Here is a 23131-nt window from a genome sequence, read left to right as displayed (position 1 = left end):
AGAATATGGATGTTTCCCTTCATTCTGGTCGTGGGTGAGTTTCTTTGCGGACTGTGAGCCTGCGGGACTTTGTCTCGGTCGAGTGTAGTGGTCTGAGCGGTCTCTAGCAAGGGCCTTGCTGGTTTTAACTGTTGGGCAGTTACTTGTGCCTTTTCCTTCTGCTTCTGGTGAAGCGTTTTTTTGTCTGGAGTTTGGGTGTTTTTAGGCTATGGTGCCCTCAGAATGGGCCGCCTTTTGTACCTGACCGTTTTGCATTCAGTGTCCTCTATAGCTTGGGTATTGTTTTCCCAAAAGTAATGAATGCAGCTGTGGACTCTCCCCGTTTATGAAGAAAAACTTAAATTATGTTTACCTGATAATTTTATTTTCTTCAGACGGGGAGAGCCCACAGCTCCCCGCCTGCGTTTTTTACATGGGGCGGATGTAATTTTTGCTTTTGTTCTTCTGGCAACTTTTTCACCCTGATATTGCTCCTACTGTTCCTTGTTCCCTCGGCAGAATGACTGGGGGATGAGGGAAGTGGGGGAGGTATTTAAGCCTTTGGCTGGGGTGTCTTTGCCTCCTCCTGGTGGCCAGGTTCTGAATTCCCAAAAGTAATAAATGCAGCTGTGGACTCTCCCCGTCTTAACAAAAGAAAATTCTCAGGTTTGAGCCATTCCTTTGATATCTACTATTTTATATTATTATCTTGAAAAGTACTCTTATTATTTGCAATCCATTTAGCAAAGAGAGTTTCTGAGTTGTCAACCTTGTAAAATATGATTTTCTTCCTAAGGAAAATACCAATCTAGAAAGGGGTGTACCTTTCATACGCCTAGATTACGAGTCTTGCGTTAGCCTTAAAAAGCAGCGTTGAGAGGTCCCAGCGCTGCTTTTTAACGCCCGCTGGTATTACGAGTCTGGCAGGCACAGGTGTACCGCTCACTTTTATTCTGCGACTCGAGCATACCGCAAATCCACTTACGTAAATTGCGTATCCTATCTTTTCAATGAGACTTGCATAGCGCCGGTATTACGAGTCTTGGAAAAAGTGAGCGGTACACCCTCTTCTGTCAAGAATGATACCGCATTTAAAAGTCAGTAGTTAAGAGTTTTATGGGCTAACACCGTAACATAAAACTCTTAACTAAAGTGCTAAAAAGTAAGCTAACACCCATAAACTACCTATTAACCCCTAAACCGAGGAACCCCCCCACACACACACACACATCGCAAACACTTTAATAATTTTTTTAACCCCTAATCTGCCGACCAGACATCGCCTCCACTTCAATAAATATATTAACCCCTAAACCGCCGCACTCCCGCCTCGCAAACATTAGGCTTCCTCTAATAACGGCTTCCCCCCAGAGCAAACATTGCCTGAGGCCATTCCGTGTTTGGAGGAAGCCGGATTCGTCATTGCTGATGTATGAAGAGAGGTTTTGCGGATGGGGGAAGCTGCTCTGGCTGTGAAGAGGAGAGAGGTAAGTTTTTAAACAAATTGGCTGCTTTATAAACTTTGATGAATAAAAGTGCCCCTGTTTTTAAAAGTATTTTTAAAAACCAGGCTTTAATTCATCAAAGTTGACCTTCACTTTAATTTGAATGTTAAATAGAAACATTTTTGCAATATACTTCCATTAGCAAAATGCTTCTGGTTAATTGTATCACTGTTTTTCCAGCGGCATGCACACATATGCTGTAAGGGCCTGTGTGCTAGTATTCAAACACATGCCTGCTCAGATAGCTGGAGGTGGTGTGTATGGTGTCTGTGACAACTTCATTTGTGTAAACAAGTCACTACTGACATTCTAAGAAGGTGTGGCGTTTGAATACTGGTGCACGGGCCTTCACTGTATATGTGCGTATGCCGCGGAAAAACTGATATAACTTTTACTAGAAGCATTTTTGCTAATGGAAGTATATTACAAAAATGCTTCCTTTTAAAAATGAAATGCACCCATGCAAAAAAATTATTTTGATCTTTCTATCCCTTTAAGTGAGAAGTGCAGTAGCTGAATAGGTGCAGGTCAAGAATTTTCTGACCACATTTGGCATAAAACTGGTGCCCATAAACCTAACCATAACTCCTAGCTATACTTTAACCACAATATACTGTAAATATATATATATATATATATATATATATATATATTTTCAACATTCACTGGTTTAAAATGAGATAATCTACAGTAGTTCTGAATACACAATATGTTGTGAAAAAAATATTTAACAATTTAGACAGGGGGGAATGAAAATAACAGTAGGGATATTAAGCATCTTCATATTATTTACTATGTGCTGACTATTTGCTAGAATGCCTGTTAATACTTCCAGTGCTCTACTGTTTTTTTTTCTAGTTATGTTTTTCTGTGTTTATTAGAATATTTAAGATGAGTTTGTAAGTTAGAGCAGCAATGAGGGCAGGTTGTAGAAACACATCAGCTAGAATATCAACCAGGTGAAGGCAGGACAGGCTTCCCAGTACTCTTTGAAGACCATGCCCAAGCAAGAGTTTGCCTACAACGTATAGAGAAAGAACTGTCTTCAAGAATTGAGGTGAGGAAGATAAAGGGTTATTATTGTACTGCAGAATAAAACTCACAACAGATCAATACACAAAGAAATGGGGTGCTTTATTTTTAAATGTTGCATAAATACCTTTGTTGTTGTGCAACAAAGATGATCATCTTGTACACCAATACATTGCATTGATAGGCACCAGATATTAAATAGAAATATTTTTGCAAAATACTTCCATTAGCAAATTGCTTCTGGTTAAATGTATCACTGTTTTTCCAGCTGCATGCACACATATGCTGTGAGGGCCTGTGTGCCAGTATTTATGAAGTTATGAAATATCTCCACCCTATATTATTCACAATGTCTACTTTACTTTTTTCCATTTCAATCTGTTAGAGCAGTGTAATGTAACTCAGAAGGATTAACTATTTCTAAAGGATGCACTTCTAATGGTTTAAAATGCCATTGAAAACAAAGCCAGGTACCTAACAAGCTAAATGCAAAGTTTTCACTTTGCAAACTCTATAAGTTGTTAATGGTTTAGTTGTAACCTTTTTATCATATTTGATCACAATCTATAGCCATTTTCAGTTGATTAATTTATGCATAACTAAACAAACATCTGTTATTTGTGTTTTCAATGTAAAAGCTTTTCAGTTTTAGACACTAACTTGTCCATATTTTAATAGGTTATGGCACACAGCATGCCTTGGAAAAGAAAGTGAAGTTTTGGTTTTTGGTGGTAGCAAAGATGACCTGCTCTCATTAGACACGGTTAGTAAATGCAGGCTTTGTGCAGAATTGTTTGTTAGTTGTATAGAATAAATTAGTGACTGTGGCATTAGTTTAATGAGTATTTTTAAAAGGGAGACCTGGTATATAACTCAGTCAACATTGTGGTAAAAGTACTAGCTGAATACCCTTTGTGATGTATTATTAGTGTTATTTTTCAATAAATATTATGGTATAGCGAACACTAAAATAGAATTACCATAATATTAACCCTGAAAGGTTTGTCTACTTTTGCAAATAATTGATTTGGAAAACAAATAATAATGAGTCAAACACAGCCATGATTGCTAAAATGTAATCTTAATTTTCCCTAAACGGCATTCTGAACTGCTAATTAATGGATGCCGATCACTGAATCGGTTAATGGGGTTAACAGAATCAATGTGTGTGTTTTGCAATTGTATACAGTGGTCCTTTATGATAAGTGTTAGAACATATGAATGCCATTTGTATATATGCATAATGAATATATTAGACATGTTTGACCAATGATGTTTTCTTTCTTAAGATGAGAAGTTAAGGAGACTCCTTAACTTCTCCGTAACCTTTTAGGTGGCAGACTAAAATCAAATCCGATTCAATATGATAGGGATGATTGACACCCCCTGCTAGCGGCCGATTGTCCGCAAGTGTGCAGGTGGCGACATTGCACGAGCATTTCACAAGAATGTTGTGTATGCTGTCAGCATTTAGCGAGGTCGAGCGGACATGATTCGCTACAGCGAATCATATCTGCTCGACCTTTAGTAAATCTACCCCCATAGGTGTACATAACATGTGGGATATATTTCCTGAGACTAAGAAGCAAGAGCTTTAATCCCTCCCACTTACTGTCCCCAATCTGTTTGAGGTTGAGAGAAGTGCACTGCAAGCAAGATTTTATTATTTTCTATCTAATTATTTATTTATTGTAAGCTCAGACCTGACTTGAGACCCAGTACCCCTCTTCCATCTTCACTGAGGGAAGACTTCAGTATAATTTCTCCAAGATTCTGAGTGAAGCAGGGGTAAAGGAATACCTTAATTATGGCATGTCCGTACTCTCACGGGTAAATCTCTCAGCCATAATTGCCCTCAGGTGTTGCGGGAACCCTGTCTCTTAGCCTCTACTTGAGGGGTTGCTTGTATATCCGCAAGTATCCTTTGCAGTATATTTACTTGCACTAGATGGGCTGTGTGACGGATTCCCCGGCTACCCCGACTGGGTAGCTCCGCCAAACGGGTCCTGCTTCCTCCCTGCCGACTGCAGCTACGTAGCTGGCAAGTGACCACAGCCTGTAGCCACCCCTGATGCCCGACAGCACCAGTACTCAGGGTCCCACCCTGTGGCAGACTCCAGCTACCCCGACTGAGTAGCTCTGCCAGAGGGTCCTTCCTTTGCCTGGAACAGGCTGCTATGTAGCACAGGAAAGCGATTTTAGCTGGAGCTCACCCAATTAACTAGACAGACTAGCCTTCAAGAGAACAAAACTGATTTTATTGAGAACACACACTCCTTTTATACACACATCTCATCTTGATAACACAAAGGACAATCCAACAATTTTTCCGCCATTCCCGCCCCAGACAGCATGGCACCTCCATAGGAGCCACAGTCTCACATAATCCCAATACTTATGGGTGGTGGTTTCGGGTGATCCCGGTGGAGCGGTGTCATTTTAAAGCTCTCGGTCCCCAGATGCCACAGTCCAAAAATCAGCATGATTCGTTACTGGGGACTGGAGTTACAGTCCGTTGAAGTTATGGGGTTAGGGGTGTCCAAAACCTCTAGTTCCCAAAGGAGCTCCCCTCCGGTAATTCTCCCACCTCTTGTCCTCCCTAGGGGCTACTAATCCCCAAAAGAGCGGAGCTCTGGGGCACATGGTTGCTGGAGCGACGAGGGGTAAAGTTAGCGGATGTCCTGCTGTCCTGTGGCCGACCGGGAGTTCCAGGAGCCTGGCCAGCCTGAGAGGGGTTAGGTGGGTGTCTGTTGTGAGGCGGCCGACTGGGAGTTCCAGGAGCCCGGCCAGCCTAGGAGGGTTTTCCTGGTCATAAACCAACTCTTCTCTGAACACAAAAACAAGACAACACAAAGCAAACAAACAGTCTCCAGAGATGGTGGTTGCTCTGAGGAGCCCAAAACCACTGAGAAACAACAGGGGTGAGGTTGTAGGGGGGTGGGGGGTAGCCTTATCCATCTGATATCCGTGACATCTCCCCCCCTCAGTTCGGCAGACCCGGCTAGACCCTTAACGGGTCAGCCTGAGGCTGTCCGATGGTGGCCCTCCACTTCTCGGTTGCTGAGAGAGGTTTTCCCATCTCTCCTGAGCTTGGGGCACCCTGGGGGGTTCCTGCTGGCGTTTATACCCTGCGCCCTGGGCGCAGGGATAGTCACAAAATGCAAAGTCCCAAACAAGTTTGCTAAGGCCGGCTCCCAAACAATTGCTATTCCACAAGTTCTAGTGTCCTTAAGTTCCATGGCCAAACTGTCTCCCTCTGTGACACTCTGTTGAGTACCGGCTGACCCATCCACAAACAAAGCCAGTACTGGTTTTCCGGCTGTATACCCACCCCAGACTGTAGGTTGAGGTTGCTCCTTGGTGGGGCAGGCAAAACTCGGGTGCCCAAACTTGTGGCACCAACTGCATGAGCGGGTACCCCCCTGGCCCGCCCCCTGTGAGATATACTTCAGGACAAGAAAAGGGTATAGACCCTGCCAAGCTACTGAGGGGAGAGACCGTCTGTCTCTTCTCCCGAGAAGGAGATCTACTGCTGGGGAGGGAGGTCTGCTACCTCCACTCCATGGGAAACTGTGCTGCCGCTGGGGAGAGAGACCGACTGTCTCCTCTCCCAAAAAGGGGTTCTGTTTACGGGGAGGGAGGACGACTACCTCCGCTCCCAGGGGATGGCTTTGCCGCTGGGGAGAGAGACCGATTGTCTCCTCTCCTGGCTCTGCCGCTGGGGAGAGAGACCAACTGTCTCCTCTCCCAGGAAGGGGTTCTGCTTACGGGGAGGGAGGACGACTTCCTCTGCTCCCAGGGGATGGCTCTGCCGCTAGGGAGAGAGACCGACTGTCTCCTCTCCCGGCTCCTGGCTATACAGCTGGGGAGAGAGACCGACTGTCTCCTCTCCCAGGAAGGGGTTCTGTTTACGGGGAGGGAGGGCGACTATCTCCGCTCCCAGGGGATGGCTCTGCCGCTGGGGAGAGAGACCGACTGTCTCCTCTCCCGGCTCCTGGCTCTGCCGCTGGGGAGAGAGACCGACTGTCTCCTCTCCCGGGAATGGGTTCTGTTTACGGGGAGGGAGACCGACAACCTCTGCTCCCAGGGAATGGCTCTGCCGCTGGGGAGGGAGACCGACTGTCTCCTTTCCTGGGAAGGGGTTCTGCTGCTGGGGAGAGTTATTGACATCCATCTCTCCCTGCAAGGGTTTCTCTGTAAGGGGAGGGAGGACGACTTCCTCCTCTCCCTGGTTTCCTGGAGCTGTTACAGGTGCTGGGCAGAGGCCGGCGGCTCTCTGCCCTGTGGCCAGTGCTTCTGCTGGGGTGGCTCCCTTGTCCAAGTCTATAAGCTTGGGGCCAGGCTGCTGATCTGTATCTAGCAGCTCGTCGTCTCTTATGCTCTGTTGCCACTCATCTGAGGCCAACCTCCATGATTCCCAGAGTGCTGCACCACAGCTCCGTGCAGACTCTGTGGCATGCTGCAGAACTCGATCTAGCAGCCTCTTGTATGCCTTTTCCAGTTCCCATTCTTGGACAGTAAGCAATACCATATTGGATACCAGCCAGGGTACCCCCGAGAGATCCAACATCTGCTCTCGGGAGAGGTAAATGTTTGTCGCTCTCAGTTTCGCCCCGCTCCCAAATTCTGGGTCTTCTGTCAACTTTTCCAATAGTAACCCAGGGCCGCCAAAACCCTCTGTGGGGGAGCAATCCTCCACCCACATCTCTGCCCGGACCAGTTGATCTAGATCCGATAGCCATTCCTATATGGGCTGCTCTCCCAGGAAAAGCACTCGCAAGTCCCACCTGACCCAGTACCTCTCATCATCTGTGGGGAGGACCTTTCCATCACAATCCTTTTCTTGTTGAAGCCTCTCCCTCCATAGTTGCCGGTGGACAATGCTCCTGCAGCTCAGCTGGTCCAGTGCAGAACTAGGATCATCCAGCTGGGTCAGTGCCTCCTGTACTCTCCTTAGGTACTCGGCTTCCATAGTGACCAGCTACAGTGGCCCTTCTCTGTCAGCAGGAATCGTGTGGAAGAAGCAGATCCCACCGCTGCCAGTCAATGTGACGGATTCCCCGGCTACCCCGACTGTCATGGTTATTTCCACTACACTGTTCCTTTAAGAGTTTTACCTGTCAGCTCCTGCCAAGTGCTATTTAAGCACCTCCCATTCATCCTAACATTGCTAGGTTATTTTGTTGCAAATGGTGCACTCAGCACGTACTGACAAAACTCCAAGCCTCACAGCTTAACTTTACCTCCCAACTTCGTTTGGATTACTTGACTCCTGTGTTACAGCCACCTAACCGGTTCCACTGAACAAATTCCAGTCATTCCGTTTCATTCCGGTTTACCGCTGCAGCTCCTGCGGTTTCATTGACTTGTAACAGCTGTTCAGCGGGCTGACGTCATCAGCTACAGCCCGACTGCAGAGACTGCTCCGCTCCGTGCAGCACAACCAAGGATCAGGTTGTATTAGTTGTAACTGTTGTTTCTCATATATATTTTATACAGACTATGACTATAGCTAAACTCTGTGCCGTAACTGCTTACCTTGTACTTGCTTGTTGTTCCGCTCCGCTCATTGCAGTCTAGATCCAGATATACTGCACACTCCTATACACGCCCGCAAAACTTGGCTACACATCAGTTATATGTGTTAAAGGTTAGAGGGGCAATATTAACTCACACAGTTACACACTATAGGCCTTCCAGTGTTTAACTGTGTGTGACAAAAACACATGTTTAGCTCTGCTACAACCAAACCAGAGGGAAGATAACAAGAGAACCCTGACACCGACTAGGTAGCTCCACCAAACGGGTCCTGCTTTCTCCCTGCCGACTGCAGCTATGTAGCTGGCAAGTGACCACAGCCTGTAGCCACCCCTGATGCCCGACAGCACCAGTACTCAGGGTCCCACCCTGTGGCAGACTCCAGCTACCCAGACTGAGTAGCTCTGCCAGAGGGTCCTTCCTTTGCCTGGAACAGGCTGCTATGTAGCACAGGAAAGTGATTTTAGCTGGAGCTCACCCAAATAACTAGACAGACTAGCCTTCAGGTGAACAAGAACTGATTTTATTGAGAACACACACTCCTTTTATACACACATCTCATATTGATAACACAAAGGACAATTCCACAATTTTCCCGCCATTCCCGCCCCTCCAGACAGCCCGGCACCTCCATAGGAGCCACAGTCTCACATAATCCCAATACTTATGGATGCCACAGTCCAGCATGATTCGTTACTGGGGACCGGAGTTACAGTCCGTTGAAGTTATGTGGTTAGGGGTGTCCAAAACCCCCAGTTCCCAAAGGAGCTCCCCTCCGGTAATTCTCCCACCTCTTGTCCTCCCTATGGGCTACTAATCCCCAAAAGAGCGGAGCTCTGGGGCACATGGTTGCTGGAGCGACGAGGGGTAAAGTTAGCGGATGTCCTGTGGCCGACCGGGAGTTCCAGGAGCCTGGACAGCCAGAGAGGGGTTAGGTGGGTGTCCATTGTGAGGCGGCCGACCGGGAGTTCCAGGAGCCCGGCCAGACTAGGAGGGTTTTCCTGGTCATAAACCAACTCTTCTCTGAACCCAAAAACAAGCCAACACAAAGCAAACAAACAGTCTCCAGAGATGGTGGTTGCTCTGAGGAGCCCAAAACCACTGAGAAACAACAGGGGTGAGGTTGTAGGGGGGTGGGGGCTAGCCTTAGCTGTCTGATATCCGTGACAGGCTGTCTACTGGATCAGCATTCTGTGAGGGAGAGAGGCCTCAGCAAGCTGGTAAGATACAGTAGAAGGGTTCTGCAGTCCAGGTAAGTGACTAAGACACTAAACACAGGAACTATCCCTAGTATAGGTACTACATTACTACATATTTTAGGGTTCTCAGCCTTAACACATAGCGCCTTTTCTTTAAATTATGAAATTCTTTTGTCATTGCCTTATTACCTCTTTGCAGCCCTCAGTATGTTTAAGTCCTGGGTTCACTATATTTCCTCACAGAACAAAAAAGCTACACTGTCTCTTTGCCTTATGTAGTTAGTGGTTCAGCTCATGTTGAATGAGGTTAGATTTGGGGACAAAAGGGGGGATCAAAGTTTCTTTTTTTATTTTTGATATGTGTTTGGGTGTTTTTTCTCACAGGCCTTTTAGCCTGCACATCATTCCAGACTTAGGCTTCGAACCCCCATTTGGCTGCCTTTCTCTCTCCCTCACAGGATCTCCAAGTGACTGAAACTTTTCTCTGGGCCTGTCTCCAGACCTTACAAGCTATCTGGGTCCAGTTTTAACCCTTTATATGTCAAGGAGGTGGGTGGGTACCCTCATAGGAGCTGCTGAGGGGGGTGGGTAATAAAAATGATTTTTCTGGGAGCGTGTCTATGCAGCGACCTTACAAGCTATCTGGGTCCAGTTTTAACCCTTTATATGTCAAGGAGGTGGGTTGGTACCCTCATAGGAGCTGCTGAGGGGGGGGTAATAAAAATGATTTTTCTGGGAGCGTGTCTAGGCAGCGGCCATCGAAGGTCGCAATTTCAGGAGCGCCTGACAAAACAATGATAATCTGCCGATTATCTTTACAACATCAAGCCATTTCAGCATAACACTACCATGCATGTTTTGAGGACTCAAATGATACCTTGGTTTGTGTTTTTATGACGGCAGTACCCGTGGAGGAGTCCCCGAGAAAATCATTGTGTCCTCTGAATCATCGAAAGCCACATGTTGAACAGATCTCCGAAATCGCGGTGGCCGCAGTTGAATGTTTAGATGGTCGCACTGGTGAGGAGACTCCACCGGATTCACCACGCTCCCCTATGGAGCTAGCCCCTAGAAAGGTTACCTTCGATTTCGCCCACATGGGACCTCTGTTAAGCCCTTCACAGTCAGAAAAGGCAAGCTCTCCTTATACGAACTCTGTTAAAACACCTAAGCCTCTGAGAGCCCTGAAAGCATAAATTCTTAAGGCGTTTGGAGATCACATAATCACGACAAGGCACTTTGACTCACCTTTCCCCTCAGGACTTAACAAGAGTATTTTACTTCCACAAGGGTTACATTTTTCTTGGGTTAATGGTTCCTACAAGACAGGAGTGAGCTAAAGCCTTTTGACTCTGCAACAGAAAGCTTTATTGAAATGTGCTGACTCTAAGTTTTATAGTTTTACAGAAGTTTATTGTTGTATCTTATCTATAATGTTCATTTATCCGTTGGTTGTACCAGGATGGGGTTCGCTTTATATTAAGGACATTGTGTGACTTTGCATGGGCTCAGAATAAGACCTCATGGATCCTAACTCACGGCATTGATCTTCTGATTTATGGATCACTGTTATACCTTACTTGTATGCTGTACCATGCTCACTTGCTAAATTTAGGACATAGAGAGGGGCTCCTAATCTGATCTATTTTGTTTTACTTATACTTGTGGTGCTACCTGCGGCCAGTGGTGGCACGACTAAACATATGTTCCCACTCCCGTCTCTCTGAACTTGTATACAACACTCTAGAGCTAAGTTGCGTCATAGCATAATTTATATATTTCGAAATGTGAGTATTAACTTATGGATGAGCAACAACACCCGAAGGGTACAACAGTCCTCTGATGTCCTGGTTAATATCCAGCCTTATCTAATGTGTACCTTCACTGATCTCTAGAATATGTGGGTTGCTACCTAGCAATTTCTATTTGTACTTAGGCCTAACTTATTTTACCTTTAACATATGTTAATATAATTTATCAGACCCTATTATAGTCCTAAGTGTCCAAGAATGGCCCTATATGTTCTATTTCTACTACATGCCCCCTACCAAAGTCCCCTATTAGTAGAATCTTAAGTTCACGGTCCAAGAGAGGCCATTGATTTCCTTAAGGGGATTCTTTATTCATAAGGTATATTGATTGAAAACAGGGGTTATCTGTATGCTATAACTATAGAAAAGTAAATGGAGGTTCATTACTTGAGACCTTCTGTGTAGATCTGCATGTTTTATATTATTTGGGGGTCCAAGAGTAACCGCATATATAAGGAGGTATGCAATTTGTATGGGCAAGCAATCTCTCTCTCTCTCTCTCTCTCTCTCTCTCTATATATATATATATATATATATATATATTTCTGCAATGTGTCATATATACCTGTATTATATATTCTCTCTTCCTATGGATTATATGTTCTGTAACATTTTTGTGCATCTTTTCATGACACAGTTTTATATGTATGCCCTGATTTAAATCTCAATAAAAACATTAAAAAAAAAAAATATTTTTTTTTCTGAGGGAAATTCTAGGGTTCTGAAGTGTTTTTTTTATAGGCTGTTTGTTGTATTTTGTGCAAATACACTGATAATATACAGTTTTGGAATATATCTTTATATGTAATTACCTGCAGTTTTGCTTATTATTTTGCAGTCATGTCGATACCCCCACTTTATTTGACTGACCCATTAGAGGGGACCCCTATGGAACATACTGCATCAAAAAAAATTTCTGCAGTTAATTTTCCCCATTTATTATGCAAAACTGTTCCAGTGGACCACATTAACCAGTTTTATGCTAATTGTGTCCCACATCTCCAATTTGCAAGCAATAATACTGTCAGTATGACACCTGGCAGACAAGACAATCGATTTTAATGGCTATACCGAAACAAAGTAAGCGTAAGTGAAAATCAGGAATTTTGCCTCACACTACCTGTAATATGCAGGGTCCTATCTCCCAGGCTCAGTTGCCACCAACTTTACAAAACTCTGACTAGGCTGACTCTCTGTCTGAGAGTTCTGAGGGTAAAGTTTCCTATGGGGGCTTGAACCTGTGCCTGAGGCTGATTCCACGTTAGATTTAAAGTGGACCATATCCACTTCCTACTTAAGGAAGTTTTGAATACCTTGCAACTATCAGAACCGAATCCAGAGGATTCTAAACTTGTTAATAAGTTGAATCAAGTTTTTAAAGCTCTGCCTAAATTGCCTAAGTCTTTTGAAGCACCAGATTTGGTTACAGACTATATAGCCAAAGAATGAAAGAAACAAGACATTTTCCTTTTGCACCTTCAAACTGGTTTTAAAAAAAAATCTATCCCCTTTCAGAGAAGAATTTAATAGCATGGGAAGTAATTCCTAAGGTTGATGGATCTATTTCTACCTTAGCTAGACACACTACTATTCCTATGATAGTTTTTCGTTTAGGGATCCAATTTAGGAAATCAATCTCACAATAGGCTCTTCAGCTTAGACCTGAAGTTGCAATCACCTGTGTGGCTGCTGCTGCTACCTTCTGGTGTGAATCTCTTCCTCAGATGGTATCTGATCAATCGTCTGAGGATATTACCAACGGCATTATAGTCCTTAAAATGGCTAATTAATTTGTGATGCAGTCTTGACATCATCAAAAGTGATGTCAAAAATATGTCCATTGCTGTATTCTTAAGGAGAGTATTATAACTTAAATCTTGCTCAGCTGATATTGTTTCTAAGTTTAGGCTCTTACCAGCCCCTTTTGAAGGGTAGATGCTTGGATCAGAATTGGATTCTATTATTAAAACTGTGTCTGGGGGGAAAAGGGGGCTTTCTCTTGTAAGGTGTATCCAGTCCACGGATCATCCATTACTTGTGGGATATTCTCATTCCCAACAGGAAGTTGCAAGAGGACACCCACAGCAGAGCTCTTATATAGCTCCTCCCCTAACTGCCATACCCAGTCATTCTCTTGCAACTCTCAACAAGCATGGAGGTAGTAAGAGAGAGTGGTGAAATATAGTTAGTTTTTTTTCTTCAATCAAAAGTTTGTTATTTTTAAATGGTACCGGATTTGTACTATTTTATCCCAGGCAGTAAATAGAAGAAGAATCTGCCTGAGTTTTCTATGATCTTAGCAGGTTGTAACTCAGATCCATTGCTGTTCTCACATATATCTGAGGAGAGAGGTAACTTCAGCGGGAGAATGTCGTGCAGGTTACTCTGCTATGAGGTATGTGCAGTTACAATTTTTTCTAGAAATGGAAATGCTAGAAAATGCTGCTGATACCGGATTAATGTAAGTTAAGCCTGAATACAGTGATTTAATAGCGACTGGTATCATGCTTACTCTTCAGGGGATTAGTGTTAGGTTATTTTAAGGGGGGTTTGGGTTAGATTAGGGGTATGTGGGTGGTGGGTTTTAATGTTGGGGGGGTTGTATTTTTCTTTTACAGGCAAAAGAGCTGAATTCTTTGGGGCATGCCCCACAAATGGCCCTTTTAAGGGCTGGTAAGGTAAAAGAGCTTTGAACTTTTTTAATTTAGAATAGGGTAGGGCATTTTTTTTATTTTGGAAGGGGGGGTTTGTTATTTTATTAGGGGGCTTAGATTAGGTGTAAGTAGCTTAAAATTGTTGTAATATTTTTAAAATGTTTGTAACCTATTTTTTTTATTTTTTGTAACTTAGCTTTTTTTATTTTTTGTACTTTAGTTAGTTTATGTAATTGTATTTAATTGTAGTTATTTGTAGGTAATTTATTTAATTTATTTAATGATAGTGTAGTGTTAGGTTTAATTGTAACTTAGGTTAGGATTTATTTTACAGGTGATTTTGTATTTCTTTTAGCTAGGTAGTTATTAAATAGTTAATAACTATTTAATAACTATTCTAACTAGCTAAAATAAATACAAAGTTACCTGTAAAATAAATATAATTCCTAAAATAGCTACAATGTAATTATTAATTACATTGTAGCTATCTTAGGGTTTATTTTACAGGTAAGTATTTAGTTTTAAATAGGAATAATTTATTAAAGTATAGTGTAGTGTTAGGGGTAATTGTAACTTAGGTTAGTTTTTATTTTACAGGTAAATTTCTCTTTATTTTAGCTAGGTAAGCTATTAAATAGTTAATAACTATTTAATAGCTATTGTACCTAGTTAAAATAAATTGAAAGATGCCTGTAAAATAAAAATAAATCCTAAGATAGCTACAATATAATTATTATTTATATTGTATCTATCTTAGGGTTTATTTTACAGGTAAGTATTTAGTTTTAAATAGGATTAATTTAGTTCATAATAGAAATATTATTTAGATTTATTTAATTAATATTTAAGTTAGGGGGGTGTTAGGGTTAGTGTTAGACTTAGGTTTAGGGGTTAATAATTTTATTACAGTGGCGGCGGTGTAGTGGGGGCAGGATAGGGGTTAATAAATGTATTATAGGTGGCGACGGTGTAGGGGGGCAGATTAGGGGTTAATAAATTTAATATAGGTTGCGGTGGGGTCCGGGAGCGGCAGTTTAGGGGTTAATATGTATAGAGTAGCTTGCGGTGGGCTCCGGGAGCGGCGGTTTAGGGGTTAATACATTTATTATAGTTGCGGCGGGGTCAGGGAGCGGCGGTTTAGGGGTTAATATGTATAGAGTAGCTTGCGGTGGGCTCCGGGAGCGGCGGTTTAGGGGGTAATAACTTTATTTAGGTGCAGCGGTGTAGGGGGGACAGATTAGTGGTGTTTAGACTGCTAGTTTTTTGATAACTAGCAAAAGTAGTCAGATTGTGCCGAACTTGTGTGTGGAACATCTGGAGTGACGTAAGAATCGATCTGTGTCGGACTGAGTCCGGCGGATCGAAGATTACGTCACAAAATTCTACTTTTGCCGGTCTCTAGCCTTTGATAACTAAGGCGAATCAGCCTCTCCACAAATACGCTGCGGAATTCCAGCGTATTTGAGGTTGACGGCTTGATAACTAGGCCCCTATATAGCCAAAGAATGAAAGAAACAAGACATTTTCCTTTTGCACCTTCAAACCGGTTTAAAAAAAAATCTATCCCCTTTCAGAGAAGAATTTAATAGCATGGGAAGTAATTCCTAAGGTGGATGGATCTATTTCTACCTTAGCTAGACACACTACTATTCCTATGATAGTTTTTCGTTTAGGGATCCAATTTAGGAAATCAATCTCACAATAGGCTCTTCAGCTTAGACCTGAAGTTGCAATCACCTGTGTGGCTGCTGCTGCTACCTTCTGGTGTGAATCTCTTCCTCAGATGGTATCTGATCAATCGTCTGAGGATATTACCAACGGCATTATAGTCCTTAAAATGGCTAATTAATTTGTGATGCAGTCTTGACATCATCAAAAGTGATGTCAAAAATATGTCCATTGCTGTATTCTTAAGGAGAGTATTATAACTTAAATCTTGCTCAGCTGATATTGTTTCTAAGTTTAGGCTCTTACCAGCCCCTTTTGAAGGGTAGATGCTTGGATCAGAATTGGATTCTATTATTAAAACTGTGTCTGGGTGGAAAGGGGGCTTTCTCTTGTAAGGTGTATCCAGTCCACGGATCATCCATTACTTGTGGGATATTCTCATTCCCAACAGGAAGTTGCAAGAGGACACCCACAGCAGAGCTCTTATATAGCTCCTCCCCTAACTGCCATACCCAGTCATTCTCTTGCAACTCTCAACAAGCATGGAGGTAGTAAGAGAGAGTGGTGAAATATAGTTAGTTTTTTTTCTTCAATCAAAAGTTTGTTATTTTTAAATGGTACCGGAGTTGTACTATTTTATCCCAGGCAGTAAATAGAAGAAGAATCTGCCTGAGTTTTCTATGATCTTAGCAGGTTGTAACTAAGATCCATTGCTGTTCTCACATATGTCTGAGGAGAGAGGTAACTTCAGCGGGAGAATGGCGTGCAGGTTACTCTGCTATGAGGTATGTGCAGTTACAATTTTTTCTAGAAATGGAAATGCTAGAAAATGCTGCTGATACCGGATTAATGTAAGTTAAGCCTGAATACAGTGATTTAATAGCGACTGGTATCATGCTTACTCTCAGAGGTAATACTCTTATAAAATTGCAATATAAAACGTTTGCTGGCATGTTTAATCGTTTTTATATATGCTTTGGTGATAAAACTTCATTGGGGCCTAGTTTTTCCACATGGCTGGCTTAAATTTTGCCTAGAAACAGTTTCCTGAGGCTTTCCACCGTTGTAATATGAGTGGGAGGGGCCTATTTTAGCGCTTTTTTGCGTAGTTAAAATTACAGACTGAGACATCCAGCTTCCCTCAGAAGTCCCCTGAATGCTATAGGACATCTCTGAAGGGCTCAAAGGCTTTCCAAAGTTGTTTATTGGGGAAGGTAGGGCCACATCAGAGCTGTGGCAGTTTGTTGTGACTGTTAAAAAACGTCTATATCGTTTTTTTGATCCGTTTTTTGAACTAAGGGGTTAATCATCCATTTGCAAGTGTTGTGCAATGCTCTGTTAGCTTATTACATACACTGTAAAAATGTTGTTTGATTTACTGCCTTTTTTCACTGTTTTTCAAATTTTGACAAAATTTGTTTCTCTTAAAGGCACAGTACCGTTTTTTATATTTGCTTGTTAACTTGATTTAAAGTGTTTTCCAAGCTCACTAGTCTCATTGCTAGTCTGTACAAACATGTCTGACATAGAGGAAACTCCTTGTTCATTATGTTTAAAAGCCATGGTGGAACCCCCTCTTAGAATGTGTACCAAAAGTACTGATTTCACTTTAAGCAATAAAGATCATATTCTGTCTTTAAAAAATTTATCACCAGAGGAATCTGACGAGGGGGAAGTTATGCGGACTAACTCTCCCCACGTGTCAGATCCTTTAACTCCCGCTCAAGGGACTCACGCTCAAATGGCGCCAAGTACATCTAGGGCACCCCTAGCGATTACTTTATAAGACATGGCGGCAGTCATGGATAATACACTGTCAGCGGTATTAGCCAAACTACCTGAATTTAGAGGTAAGCGAGATAGCTCTGGGGTTAGACGTAATGCAGAGCATACTGACGCTTTAAGAACCATGTCTAATACTGCCTCACAATATGCAGAATCTGAGGAAGGAGAGCTTCAGTCTGTGGGTGATGTTTCTGACTCAGGAAAGATGATGCAACCTGATTCTGATATTTCTACATTTAAATTTAAGCTTGAACACCTCCGCGTGTTGCTCAGGGAGGTTTTAGCTGCTCTGAATGACTGTGATACAATTGCAGTGCCAGAGAAATTGTGTAGACTGGATAAATACTATGCAGTGCCGGTGTGTACTGATGTTTTTCCAATACCTAAAAGGTTTACAGAAATTATTAATAAGGAATGGGATAGACCAGGTGTGAACAGGGACAGGGTTTTTACTCAAATCTGTTTGTGGTTCCCAAAAAAAAGGAACCTTCAGACCAATTTTGGATCTAAAGATCTTAAACAAATTCCTCAGAGTTCCATCATTCAAGATGGAAACTATTCGTACCATCCTACCTATGATCCAGGAGGGTCAATATATGACTACAGTGGATTTAAAGGATGCTTATCTTCACATTCCGATACACAAAGATCATCATTGGTTTCTCAGGTTTGCCTTTCTAGACAGGCATTACCAGTTTGTAGCTTCTGGCGGTCCTAAGGCCGCGGGGCATAGCAGTGGCTCCTTATTTAGACGGCATCCTGATACAGACGTCAAACTTCCAAATTGCCAAGTCTCATACGGATGTAGTACTGGCATTTCTGAGGTCGCATGGGTGGAAAGTGAACGAGGAAAAGAGTTCTCTATCCCCACTCACAAGAGTTTCCTTCCTAGGGACTCTGATAGATTCTGTAGAAATGAAAATTTACCTGACGGAGTCCAGGTTATCAAAGCTTCTAAAGTCCTGCCGTGTTCTTCATTCCATTCCGCGCCCTTCGGTGGCTCAGTGCATGGAAGTAATCGGCTTAATGGTAGCGGCAATGGACATAGTGCCGTTTGCACGCTTACATCTCAGACCGCTGCAACTATGCATGCTCAGTCAGTGGAACGGGGATTACACAGATTTGTCCCCTCTACTAAATCTGGATCAAGAGACCAGGGATTCTCTTCTCTGGTGGCTATCTCGGGTCCATCTGTCCAAAGGTATGACCTTTCGCAGACCAGATTGGACAATTGTAACAACAGATGCCAGCCTTCTAGGTTGGGGTGCAGTCTGGAACTCCCTGAAGGCTCAGGGATCGTGGACTCAGGAGGAGACACTCCTTCCAATAAATATTCAGGAACTGAGAGCGATATTCAATGCTCTTCAGGCTTGGCCTCAGTTAGCAACTCTGAGGTACATCAAATTTCAGTCGGACAACATCACGACTGTGGCTTACATCAACCATCAAGGGGGAACAAGATGTTCCCTAGCGATGTTAAAAGTTTCAAAAATAATTCGCTGGGCAGAGATTCACTCTTGCCACCTATCAGCTATCCATATCCCAGGTGTAGAGAACTGGGAGGCGGATTTTCTAAGTCGTCAGACTTTTCATCCGGGGGAGTGGGAACTCCATCCGGAGGTGTTTGCACAATTAATTCATCGTTGGGGCAAACCAGAAATGGATCTCATGGCATCTCGCCAGAACGCCAAGCTTCCTTGTTACGGATCCAGGTCCAGGGATCCCAAGGCGACGCTGATAGATGCTCTAGCAGCGCCCTGGTCTTTCAACCTGGCTTATGTGTTTCCACCGTTTCCTCTGCTCCCTCGACTGATTGCCAAGATCAAGGAGGAGAGAGCATCAGTGATTTTGATAGCGCCTGCGTGGCCACTCAGGACCTGGTATGCAGATCTAGTGAACATGTCATCCTTTCCACCATGGACTCTGAGACAGGACCTTCTACTTCAGGGTCCTTTCAACCATCCAAATCTAATTTCTCTGAGACTGACTGCCTGGAGATTGAACGCTTGATTTTATCAAAGTGTGGCTTCTCCGAGTCAGTCATTGATACCTTAATACAGGCACGAAAGCCTGTCACCAGGAAAATTTACCATAAGATATGGCGTAAATATCTTTATTGGTGTGAATCCAAGGGTTACTCATGGAGTAAGGTCAGGATTCCCAGGATATTATCCTTTCTCCAAGAAGGTTTGGAAAAAGGATTGTCAGCTAGTTCCTTAAAGGGACAGATTTCTGCTCTGTCTATTCTTTTGCACAAGCGTCTGGCAGATGTTCCAGACTTTCAGGCATTTTGTCAGGCTTTAGTTAGAATCAAGCCTGTGTTTAAACCTGTTGCTCCGCCATGGAGCTTAAATTTGGTTCTTAAGGTGCTTCAAGGAGTTCCCTTTGAACCTCTTCATTCCATAGATATCAAACTTTTATCTTGGAAAGTTCTTTTTTTGGTAGCTATTTCCTCGGCTCGTAGAGTTTCCAAGTTATCTGCCTTACAATGTGATTCTCCTTATCTGATTTTCCATACGGATAAGGTAGTCCTGCGTACCAAACCTGGGTTTTTACCTAAGGTGGTATCTAACAAGAATATCAATCAAGAGATTGTTGTTCCATCCTTGTGTCCTAATCCTTCTTCAAAGAAGGAACGTCTATTACACAATCTGGACGTGGTTTGTGCTTTAAAGTTTTACTTACAAGCTACTAAAGATTTTCGTCAAACATCTGCTTTGTTTGTTGTCTACTCTGGACAGAGGAGAGGTCAAAAGGCTTCGGCAACCTCTCTTTCTTTTTGGCTAAGAAGCATAATCCGCTTAGCCTATGAGACTGCTGGACAGCAGCCTCCTGAAAGGATTACAGCTCATTCTACTAGAGCTGTGGCTTCCACTTGGGCCTTTAAAAATTAGGCTTCTGTTGAACAGATTTGCAAGGCGGCGACTTGGTCTTCGCTTCATACTTTTTAAAAATTCTACAAATTTGATACTTTTGCTTCTTCGGAGGCTATTTTTGGGAGAAAGGTTTTACAGGCAGTGGTACCTTCCGTTTAAGTACCTACCTTGTCCCTCCCTTCATCCGTGTACTTTAGCTTTGGTATTGGTATCCCACAAGTAATGGATGATCCGTGGACTGGATACACCTTACAAGAGAAAACACAATTTATGCTTACCTGATAAATTTATTTCTCTTGTGGTGTATCCAGTCCACGGCCTGCCCTGTCATTTTAAGGCAGGTAATTTTTAAATTTAAACTACAGTCACCACTGCACCCTATGGTTTCTCCTTTCTCGGCTTGTTTTCGGTCGAATGACTGGATATGGCAGTTAGGGGAGGAGCTATATAACAGCTCTGCTGTGGGTGTCCTCTTGCAACTTCCTGTTGGGAATGAGAATATCCCACAAGTAATGGATGATCCGTGGACTGGATACACCACAAGAGAAATAAATTTATCAGGTAAGCATAAATTGTGTTTTTCTTCACAGGACAAGAAATCTAAGGGGAAGTACAAACAAATAGTTTTTGTTCCTTTCGCTTCCCTAGAGATCCCCTGCATGAACATCAGACCTCCATTGGAAAGTGTTTCATCTGACTCACGTTTCATAGGATCCTGTAAAGGCGGCTGCATTTGTTTAATGTGTTCAAGACTTAGACGATATAGGAGTGATCCAACATTTTCCAATATCTCAACAGGGTCAGGGTTTCTACTCCTGTTTCTTCATTATCCCAAAGAGGGAAGGCACTTATCATCCTATTTTGGGACTTAAAAACTCTGAACAAATTTGTTCGGTACCCTCTTTCAAAATGGAAACAATCCGTAACATCTTGGCTCCAATTCAGGATGGTCAATTAATGACAACTATAGATTTAAAAGATAAGATGCATATCTGCATATTCCAATTCAGAAGGATAATTTCCCGTTTCTAAGGTTTGTTTTTTTCAACAAGCATTACCAATTTGTGGCTCTCACCTTCGGGCTGGCCACCGCCCCTCGCTTCTTCATGAAGGTTTTAGGGGCTCTCTTAGCAGTTATCAGAGCTTAGGGAATCTCAGTTGCTCATTATTTGGATGATATATTGGTCCAAGCTCTGTCTCTTTCTCTTGCTACTGATACCTACAGAATGATATCTTTCATTCAGGAACTTGGATGGGAAATCAATATCCCCAAAAGTTCGTTATCAACAGCCACAATGGAGGTTTTTCTGGGTGTTATAATACACTTGGTTCAAATGCACTTATTTATCATGAGACTTTGCCGAACCAAACTTCAAACTGCCTGCCTTTCCCTACAGATGGCTTAGTCTTCCCTTCAGATGGCTTAATCTGTAGCACAATGTATGAAATTAGTGGGTCTTATTCTAGCAGTGTCAGGCTTGGTACCTTTTGCTCACTTTCATCTTCGTACTTTCCAAATGTCCATGATTCAACAATAGTCAAAGGATTGTTTCCATCTTGAACAGCAGATAGAGCTCAGTTCTTCAACCAAACAATCTCTCATGGTGGAGGGAAAGTCCCTATTTGACCCTTGGAGCTTCTTTTCTTTGGCCTATCTGGACCGTAGTAACTACGGGCGCAGGTCTGATTGGTTGGGGCACTGTTTGGGAGTCTCAAACTGTGCAGGGATTATAGTTCCCTCTGGAGGCGAGTTTACCTATCAATATCCCAGAACTTTGTGTGATTCTTTGGACCCTTCAATTTTGGCCCCTACTCAAACTGGAAAAATTAATTTGATTCCAGTTAGACATCACTGATGTGTCCTACATTAATCATCAGGAAGGGACTCGAGTCTCTTAGCTATGCAAGAGGTATTTCACATTCTGTCTTCAGCAGAGGAAAACCACTGCACTCTATCGGCCATTCACAATCTGGGAGTGAACAATTGGGAACCAGAATATCTAAGTCGTCGGTCCGTCCGTCCATCCAGGGGAATCATCTCTTCTTCAGGATATGTTTGATCAATTAGTCCTGAGGTGGGATTTTCCAGAAATAGATCTCATGGCGTCCAGATAGAAATGGCAAACTTCTGTTTTATTATGCCAGGTCAAGAGATCCAAGAGCTAACACAATAGATGCTCTAGTCTGCCCTTGGAACATTCGTCTGGCCAATCTATTTCCTCAGTTTGTTCTTCTTCCAAGAGTCATTGCAAGAATCAAACAGGAATTGGCTTCTGTAATTCTCATAGTTCCAGCGTGGCCCCACAGAACTTGGTATGTGGACGTAATACAGATGACATCTCTTCCACCATGGGTTCTATCCATAAGGAAAGATCTGCTGTCTCAAGGACATCCAGACCATCCAGATTTCAAAACTCTAAATTTGATGGCGTGGAGGTTGAACAACTAGTTCTCAAAAACAGAGGTTTCTCAGATACTGTTATCTCTACTTTACTGCAAGCCAGAAAGCCTGTTACACAGAAAATGTATCATAAGATTTTGAAAGCTTGCTGACTTTGGTGTTCTTCTAGAGGATTCTATTAGAAATATTTTATTTTTATTTTTTTTCCACATTTTTTTTATTGAGGTTGTGGAAAAAGCAGTACAACTTATGCATGGTGATAAACCAAAAATAACACAGATATAATATATCACAATAAAACAGTTTCCATGTGGATAAGCAAGATTCACATTGGAAGGAATATTGGACTGAAAATTGGAACCTCATTTTCTGTAAGGCTGGACCTTTAAGGAACTCAATTTACAGATATTAAAGGAGGAACTTTATTAAGTAGTCAGCTTTGTAAATAAACAGGAGTATTATGCAATATCTCTTTAAGGAAACCACAACAGTATATAAAGAAAAATAGGTTTGTTCCACCACAGAATTCAATTACTCAATATAATAAAGTAATCACAGATTTAGTGGTGAGTATAATATAGAATGATTTTGAATTAAATAACCCAATAGAACTTATCTGGTTATAGAGAAGCTGGACAATCAAGAGTTAATACAAGTATGTTATAATAGAGAAAAGAATCAAG

General features: G+C 42.6%; 1 protein-coding gene across 8 annotated transcripts in view; it reads left to right on the top strand.

Annotated features, from left to right (window-relative positions):
- The window catches only part of KLHDC1 (kelch domain containing 1), a 542525-nt gene that overhangs the window by 470795 nt on the left and 48599 nt on the right, over positions 1-23131 (top strand). For 6 of the 8 annotated variants that reach the window (XM_053697655.1, XM_053697661.1, XM_053697658.1 and 3 more), the window contains one exon: positions 3195-3279. The exons of the other annotated variants lie outside the window; for them this stretch is intronic. In XM_053697655.1, coding sequence (XP_053553630.1) covers positions 3195-3279 — 85 coding nt within the window. The remainder of the gene's footprint in view (positions 1-3194; positions 3280-23131) is intronic. 8 annotated transcript variants of the gene reach the window in all.

This window comes from Bombina bombina, chromosome 1 (genome assembly GCF_027579735.1).
Source record: "Bombina bombina isolate aBomBom1 chromosome 1, aBomBom1.pri, whole genome shotgun sequence".
In the NCBI taxonomy this organism is placed as follows: domain Eukaryota; kingdom Metazoa; phylum Chordata; class Amphibia; order Anura; family Bombinatoridae; genus Bombina; species Bombina bombina.
Note: the sequence above shows the minus strand (reverse complement) of the source record. Positions and strands in the feature narration are given on the sequence as shown.